Here is a 9,649-nt window from a genome sequence, read left to right as displayed (position 1 = left end):
ATATATATATATATATATATATATATATATATAAGTACATTAAAATTGTTGGATAGTTTGAGTTTTAGTCACTGATTTCTCTTACAGACCTTAGGACTGTTGGTTTCTAATGCTTTGCCAGCTTTTGTGTTCAAACCATAACCTTTCAGTGTCAGAGAGTTTGTTGTGTTAGCTTCTAGTCTAATGAAGTATGTTCACATTAGAGAAGGAAAAAATGTACTTGTGAAAAATGAAAAACATTGGAAAACATTAAACTTACTTTGAAATGTTGGAAATGTTTTGTTCCCAAGGCCCTGTATCAAGCATTGCCTAAAATTGTTTATATCCTTTGTGAGCCAATCTGGTTTTTTACTTGCAGTCAACCTCGTCCCCCCACCTTTTATTTTTTTCTATAAGAAGTCATTTTTCACATTTGATCAGTATCTCCAATTGATTCAGTTGCCCAGTTGACAACAGAATTCTTGTCTAACCTCTTCAAAATTTGCTTTTTTGAAGTTTGGAACAAAAATCTCATCTCTTATCTCCATATGTGGTGGAACATCAAACCTAATTAAGCAATGATCACTTTCACCCAGAGGTTATCCAGCCTCCAACCTGTCAATCCTTTTTTTTATATATTAGAAGCTAGCAATAAGTCCAAAATAGTGTTCTCCCTAGTAGGATCTCAGACCAATTGACAAAGAAAATCATCCTCAGCAGTTTCCAAAAACCTGTCTACCTCATGATATGACTTTAAAATCCCACATAATTATGACCTCATTAACAGCTGAATTCCTTATTTTACTGTAGAGTTTCTCATGAATTTTGTCGATCTGTAACAAATTCCAACTAAAAGCTTTCTTCCCTTATAACCACAAACAGAAACCCAAATAATTTCCACCTCACTGCTGTTAGCTTGGATATCCTGGATTTGAAAAGAATGTAGCTCATGATTTACATATAAAGCCATTCTTCTTTCTGTTTTTAGTGCTCTAATCCTATTTAACCAGGTTTCAATTATTCCATTACATCAAAATCCTCTGTTCCAACCAGTGATCTAATGTCATTAGTTTTATTTTTATACTTTTAGCATTACGATAATATTTTAGCCCATCACTAAAACTACATCTGTTCTTTATCCCTACACTGTAATTTTCTGTCTTATTTTTACTTCATTACTTTGGCTTTCATCACTGTCTAGTCCTAGTTTAAAACTACCTTTATAGCTAGGTTAATAGCCCTTAGAGACAAGCCAACCCATACTATATTTAAATGTAAATCATCCTTATCTAAAAGCTTCTTTTTTGCATTTAACTGATCCCACTAATCCACCCAGCCAACCTACTCAGCATTATATATTAACCTAAGCCTAGCATTCAACTCTAGTGACCTTCTTATTTCATATCCACAATTAAGTTTTGGTAGTATCCCTGACAAAACTAAGTTATTATGGCCCTTTTTAAAAAATGCTTTTATCAGTGCCTTGTACTTAACAATACTTAAGATGAACAACATTGATTATTTATAACAGAAAGGGATTCAGATAAATCTTTTGGAATTCTATAGATTCCATCTTCAGTATCTAAAGCAAAAATATAAAGATTACATCATTCCTAAGTAAATAACTAAAATACATTGCTACATTAATGATAATGTAATCAAAATTAAAACTTATAGAAAGTAGACATAACAAAAATATTGTATATATTAAAGAATGTGCAATTTAAATGAAGATCACATGTTATTCAAGGTTGGAGAATGCTGTTTGGTGTGGAGGGTTTCTTTAATCAGTAATTCCAAATCATTCTCCAACCCTTAATAACATGCAATCTTTATTTAAATTGCACATTCTTTAATATATACAATATTTTTGTTGTTATTTATCTACTTTGGGTGATTTAGTTTTGATTAAATTATCATTAATGTAGCAATGTATTTCAGTTATTTATTTACAAATGATGTAATTCTTTATATTTTTGTTTTAGATACTGAAGATGGAATCTGTAGAATTCCGAACATTTATCTGTATCCCTTTCTGTTATAAATAAACAATGTTGTTCATCTTAAGTATTGTTATCCTTTTTATTGTCAAACTTTGTTTTCCTTTGAACACATCAATTGCTAATGCTTTGTGCATAATACTTAGCTACTCTGACCTTCCTTCTCTACATCATTTGCCCTTATGTGTACCACAAAGACTATCACTGTCATTTATATCCTCTACCCCTGCTCCTGGATAGTATAATCTAATTATTTTCTCCCTATTTACCCCTTGCACTATCCTGTCCATATACCATACTAAAGAATCACCTATAACTGTAACCTCCATATGTTTTTCATTCACATCCTTATCTGTCCCTTTTCTTTTACTCTCCTCCGTTATTTCCTCACATAAGATAAAGGCTTTAATCTGTTACATAATAAACCCTGCTCATAACAATTAAGTCCACTATTTTTAAATATTAGTACTTTTTCCAACTTTACAAAAAAACATTAGCTGCTGTACCCTTGGACTTTGGTTTATTGCTTGAAGTTTTTTAATATGTGAAACTTGAATTGTTTTTAATATTGCAGGAATACTCATATCTCATAAATGTGAACAAAAACAATAACTCTGAAGCTTGTTTATGTTCAGTGTTAATTGCAACTACCAAGATCAGAGATCTTGTGTGTTTGTGGAATTCTATAGTTTTTGGAAAAAAATTCTGATGATGTATGAATGTATGTAGATGTTCTTCATATGAAATAATTAATTTTTCAGCAGTAAATATGTATAAAGTGACCTGTCTGACTTTTATGGATAGCATTAGTTTCATCAACAAAAGCATTGATCATCATTTTCTTTTAAATGATTTTCTTTTAAATTACTTTAACAGGTTGTAGGCATTGCCTTTGGTGATACAATTTTGAGAAAGCTGATTATTACAGATTTTTCTGACAATGACCACTTCTCCAATCTTCAGGTATGTTTCTTGAGTTGTACAGTGATGATGATTTTGTGAAAGTTAAGAATCTAACTTACAGCTAGTGAGTGGTTAAAGTGAAGTAATTGAAAGCATTATACTGAAGCATACATTTTTGACATCTCCATTAAGTCAATTTGTAATATTTAACTTAGTATTATAGTTCAAACTAAATATGTTTTTATAACAATAGCAATGCCATATTTATATACTGGTATTTGAATTAAAACTTATAGTGCAAACCCGTATTTATATTAAGAGCTTTCTCTGTTTCTCCCCCCCCCCTTTTTTTTAATAGCTTAAAAGTGTAAAACATAGATGGTCTTCAATAATGTATTTAAAATCAGGTAGACTTGCTTATGATATGCAAAAATCCTTTTCTTGTTGTGTTGCTTCTATTATGTCAACAGTTGTATGTCTTCAAATTCTGAATGTTCTTCTGCAGTCTTCAGGTATGTTTCTTGAGTTGTGCAGTGATAATGTTTTGTTGAAAATTAAAATTCGAACTTGTAAACTTCTTTTTTTTTCAGGTATGTTCTATTTCAAACCTTGGGTTAATTCTGGCTAACATATTTAATATCTTAATATTTTCCACCTTCTGATTTTCAGGTCATTGGTGATGCTACTAAACGTTAATAGCTGAAACATGGCAAATCTTCCTTATTAGTGATAAAGTGTAAAATATAGATGGTCTTCAATAGTGTATTTTAAGCTGGGTAAACTTACCTATGAAACCTTTTAGCCTGTTATGTTCACTTTCTTTATTACCTACTTATTTACCACTTGAGCTGTTATATACGTTGTTTATGGCAACTCAGCCATTTCTATACCACCCAATTACATAGATGTCTAAGGTTGTTACATTTTGTGCATGTTTGTGTGGTAGCTCAAATGGAAACTCAATATTTCCACTGACAAATTCTACAGTGGTAGTTTTATGTTTGTATGAGTGCATGACATTTACCACACATTGTTCTATATGAGTGCAAAACTATGATGTCTATAACATTAAGTTTAAAGACAAGTATGTCAATAACATAAAGACAAAGGAAACATGTTAATTTGTTACCATCCATGGCTTATATATATATAACAATGCCATTAGTTGTCAATGCAAATTCCAACAGGCACCTAAAATTTTTACAGTTAGGCCTAAAGTTTAAATAAGTTTTGTATGCAAAGCACGAGTTCACACACTATATAATCATTTGGCAATTAGCCGTAATAGTTACTGCCACAATTTCATTTATATTCAATGCTCCACAGCTATTACATTGAGTGAAAGAAAATAATTATAGGTTTCAGATGATATAAAAATGCAATTTAGACACATACGTACAATAAATTTACCCAAAAACATATGATGATAATTGGTTTTTTCACTTCTTGATACCATAATTTTAAAAATTCACTGTTTTATAAGTATTGTACATTTTCAACTGTTGCAATAAAGGCACCTAAAAATTGACAATTAGGCTAAAAATTTAATATGCTTTGTATGTAAAGAATGAGTTTACCTACTAGGGGAAGACAATAGTACACCATGTAAAACAAATCCAATTTGCATAAATGTGTGGAGTTGTAGCTACTACATCATACAAGTGAAAGTGTTTCATTTACATTTTACTTAGTATCACTTATGCTTAAAGCAGGAAAATGTGTGACTGTAAAACCAACTCTTATCATCATTACTGAACCAAATTTGAAGCATTAGTGTTAAAAAATGTATTAGTGTTACAAGTTCAAGACTAGACAAGGCTTATAGGCCAAGTATTGTGGCAATGCCTTTTATCCTTACAATCAGATTATTTAAAGAATAGAACAGTGAACACACATTTCTTTCCTAAGTTGTAAAAGTAAAAACAGTAAGGTAATCACAGACTAGATTCAGAAAGTTCTTTATAAAAGGAACAGTACAATGAAAATAAATTTAGATCTGTTTCTAATTCATAAGATAAGTGTGTGTCTGGCCTAGTAAAAAAAAAAAAACTGCATAGAAACATTTTCAACTAGTCAATTATTTAGTCATGTTAAATGCTGATGTTACGTTTGTTATGGATGTAGGTATTTGAGTACAGTTAAAATGTTATTTTGTGCCCTCATTTTATCCTTTGTGTCCTCAATCATCAGCAAACTTCTTTCTTATTCATTTGGATGTTTTAGTAAGTTTGCTAAAAGTTGTCATATTTCTTGCAAAACATTGTGTAGGCCTACATAAATAGCAAACGGTAGTTAGAGTTTGTTGTTTTACAGTTTATTCTGATGTAATGGTTGAAACTCCACCCATTTATGTAAATTGGACTTGTCTTGCCTAATAAAACAAAAAACATGCAACCCAACACTTTGTGAATACTTTAGGGGAGAATATAAAAAAAAATGATACCATTATGGAAGGAAAAAGAAAGTAAGTGAAATAGCTATAAATGATGATTGTTGATTTTACTCTTATTGATATCATAATTTTGAAAATTTGCTATTTTTAACTATTGTTGCGTCAGCGAAGTCACATGACTAGTGTGATGCCACGTTTCTAGAACTATCCTGTACCTTGGCGAATGCTCTAGCATTTACTAGATATAGGGTAGTCTGGTATATAAAAGAGGGTGACAACGTGACGGAACAATAATGTGTGTAGGAAGTGAGTAATTGATCTGCAGTGAGAAAGTATTGTTGAAGTTAACATTCGTTATAGCGTTTGTTTTAGCGCGAATGTTGAAATCAAGTGTATCATGAAGTTATATTCAGAAAGAATAAACCAGTTTTATTAAGTAAGGACTTGTGTCGCTAAAGTTTCGACAGAACGAAGTTACAGAAAATTAATTAACAAACGGAGACGTAACACTATAATACATTTTCAACTATTTCAATACAGATACTTGAAAATTGACAATTAAGCCTAAAGTTATTGGTGGTAGTGGACCCAGTGCTTTGCTAATACTTTAGGGGATAGTAAAAAAAATATTGATACTATTATGGAAAAAAAAAGAAAAATTTGTGAAATAGCAACAAACAAAGACAGTTGATTTGCACATTTCTTGATACCATAATTTAAAAATTCACTATTTTATAACATTACTGCTTGATCAAGAAAAAATTTCAAGATCTTAGTGAAAGATGGTGATTATCCATAAAGTCAAGGTGTTCATACAAAAAGTGTTGTGTACAAAGATGTATTTCATTTATATTCATTACATGTTTTTACACTTATCTACTTCAAATCTAAATACAGCAACTCTATATTGTGCTTAATAGGTTTTTGTTGCATTCATCTCTAACTACATAATATAATAACAGCATCATTGAAAGGATTTATCTATTTAAAACATATATACCCTTCTCATGTATATTGTATTTCACTTAATGTTGCTGCATTTGTGAAAAAAAAACAATCTTTAGGCTTTGGCTCATATGGCACAGCACATGCTTCGTAGGCCGATGACTTGATCCCATCTATATCCATTTTTGTTTTTTAAACAATGTTTCAGTAGTCAAATAAATTTTAGTATTCATGTTGTATGTTTTAATTATAAAACAAAATTATGATATTTCCTTATAATATGAGCCTGAGACTTGCATGTGACATGTACCTCTGTACAAGCATCCTAGTTAAAATTCCACCCACTATGCTGTTCCATGTTAGGGTGATGTTTTTTTTTTTTAAATATGTGAATTAATTGTATAATATGATCACAGAAACTCGTTATGGATTTTCTAGGCAGTTCTTGTGCATCTAAGCCCAAGAGAGTGTTTACTAATGAAAGACAACAGTCCCCAACAGACTCGGTTAAGATTAGTGATTGAAAGAAGTGGAATTTCTATTACAGATTGTAAATCAGGTACTGAATACTACCTGTTGGGATAAAATGTTAAATATTTTACCACTCATTTTATGTGGAATACGGACTACCTATACATTTGTATACATGACTGTATTCAGGATCAAATGCATTTTAATATTTGTTTGATTTTGGTAGACAGGACTAGAGTTGAATGATTACCCATTACACCAAATAGTGTCACATAAACTAATCAATCAAAATTGATTAGTCAAGATTATTGTTTCCAGTTGTTTTAACAATCAATTAATCTAACTTGCTATTATATCAAGTGTTGCAAAAATAAATAACTAATTCAAATTAGTGTTTTCAGTTATTAGTTTTCTATTATTCCAACAGTTGATCAATTGAAATTATAATTAAATCAATTGTCATGGAAATAATAGACCAATTTAAGTTTTCTGATTATTACAATTATAGGTTAATCTATCTAAGTATTTGAAATATTGTTAAATAATTAAAAATTACACTTATGTAAAACATCTATTACAATTAAAAGGAATACAACATTAAATCTTATACAATAAATAGTTACTAAAAATGGGAACTTGCCTAAAAATACTCCACATACTCTTCAGGAGTAATGGTAAAAGCAAGGTCGAGACTTGTATACCCACATAATCATTTATATACCAAAATGCCATCTAGACTTAAACTACCCAAAGTTATAACACATCTGTCCAGTACTTTATTATTTCTAGGCCTGGACCAGCTTCTTTGTTTAATATTATATGTTTGTTTTTTTCGATTTTAGTAGTTTCTGTAATTCTATTTTATATTCTACCTGTTTTATCAACTTGTGTTATTCCAGTCTATAACACAATGTTTCCACCACATGTTCTGCTGATACAGATTCATTTACTTTGTATTTTTCTACTTCATTTTTATGTTCTTTGATCCTGCATTTTAAATTTCTAGACGTTTGGTCAATATAAACTTGACCACAGATACAAATAATTTTATAAGTCCCATATTTATCAATTTCTTCTAGTCTATCTTTTGTACTCCTGAGACTATTTAATTTATAATGTGGAAAGAATGTTGCACTACATTCTATGTATTTTTTAATTATATTACCTATTTTTGTCGATAAGCCTTGAACATATGGTAAACAAACTCTCATGTTATCTACTTTACATTTTCCCTCTAATCTTGTACATGTTAACATTCTTAACTTACTGATATATTTATGATGCTATCTATCAATAATTTTAGGTGTATATCCTATATCTAGATAGATACAAGATACAACATTGTATTCCTTTTAATTGTAAAAAAAAATAAAAAAATCAACATCGTTGTCAAACTTCCTAACCCTGTCTTTATTATTACAAAGCTACTAAGGTTATCTAACACTGTCTTAAATGTTTAAATTCTGACTATGGGGGAATACAACAGGTTGGCAGCACCCACCACCAAAAAGTTTTTTTGTGTTTGTATCATAGTTGGATGAACATGGTACTCGTTGATTAATTGATTGCAATCTATTATGGTACCATCGATTATGGGATTAACAAACACTGCTTATTGATAGGGCTATAGAACATTTATTAATTGAATGTCCAGACATTTTATTTAGGTGTTTCACTATAAACATGTTTTAACATTCATTTTTCATTTCTTTACTTACTTTCTTTTTACACACACACACACACACACACACACACAGAGGATAGAAGTATGATATCCACAGAATAGCTAATTATGAATATATTATCTAATTTAAATGATAGCAAAATATCATGTTGTGAATGCCATATTGATGGTAATATACCACAAAATTGTTTTAACACAGCCAATATAGGGGAAATGGCATGAACTTTTTTGGAAAGGATTTTTTGTGGGGTATAGAATTAATACTTGCTAGGTATGTTAATTTTCAGAGACATTGGTTTGTAGTAAGTTTAAACTTTGTACTTCATAGAAGACTTGGCCTTCTAAAACTTTGAATGTGTGAAATGGATAGCATGATTGAAAATTTGTGTGAATTGTGGATTTTTTTTATTTGTAATTTTGAAAATATTTTTGGGGTAGAATTTGGGTGTGTGTGTAGGATGAGATGTGCCATTAGTGACTTGATCAGACATAGGCACACTGACAGTCAACTGAGAAGGAACAGTAAAGTTTGTTTATTAACAGAGTTTTTATGTTTAGACAAGGGCTTTAGTATTTCAAAGATTCCTTGTATATAGTCTTTTTTGAGTTACATATAAGGGCTCGATTTTAAGGAAATTTCCAAGTTGTCCGACAAAAAACAAAACTAAAAAAAAACAAATACAACAATATTGATGTACAAGGACCCAATTACTTATTTATTTCAAAAAAGTACAACTTATGTTTAGTTGGCAATGTTGCATCTTTATTAATCTAATTTTTGATGCCTTATTTCCCGGGAAGTTTCGTTACCTGGGAAAGCATAAGCCCAAGCCATGCCAATGTTGCATAGTATCTTAAGGAAACAAATAGTCAATGATCTATAAAACTTTCAAACAGAACAGTGATCTTGGCCAATCATGTTCAATATTTTCGTTCCAACCAGCTTGGCTTGCCCCGCCAAGTATAGTAAAGTACAGCCTGTAATTGAACTCTCACACATACTTCTGTACCGTAGAGCATACACAGTGCCTGAGTTCTGCACACACACATACATTGCTGATATGTATTGTCATTCATACTTGTAGTTTGATTTTGTTAATTTTATTGTTTTAGTTCCTACCGAAGGTTTAATGATAAGAAGTTGAGACAGCCATGTTAGTTTTGTTGTCATAAGCATCTATACTAGAAATTAATGTCACTAAATATTTGTTATTGGCATTAGTTTTTGTTGCAAATTTCTTCCCACTCATACAAACAAACAAACATACATACATA

The 9,649-nt window shown here is 30.4% G+C and overlaps 1 protein-coding gene across 1 annotated transcript in view; it reads left to right on the top strand.

Moving 5' to 3' along the window:
• The window catches only part of LOC106462459 (DNA mismatch repair protein Msh2-like), a 196,351-nt gene that overhangs the window by 65,312 nt on the left and 121,390 nt on the right, over positions 1-9,649 (top strand). Inside the window, exons 7-8 of the mRNA XM_022389729.1 lie at positions 2,856-2,942; positions 6,658-6,778. Of these exons, the coding sequence (XP_022245437.1) occupies positions 2,856-2,942; positions 6,658-6,778 (208 nt within the window). The remainder of the gene's footprint in view (positions 1-2,855; positions 2,943-6,657; positions 6,779-9,649) is intronic.

Source organism: Limulus polyphemus, unplaced genomic scaffold (genome assembly GCF_000517525.1).
Source record: "Limulus polyphemus unplaced genomic scaffold, Limulus_polyphemus-2.1.2 Scaffold1171, whole genome shotgun sequence".
Lineage (NCBI taxonomy): Eukaryota > Metazoa > Arthropoda > Merostomata > Xiphosura > Limulidae > Limulus > Limulus polyphemus.
This window is presented reverse-complemented; position numbering and strand designations above follow the sequence as displayed.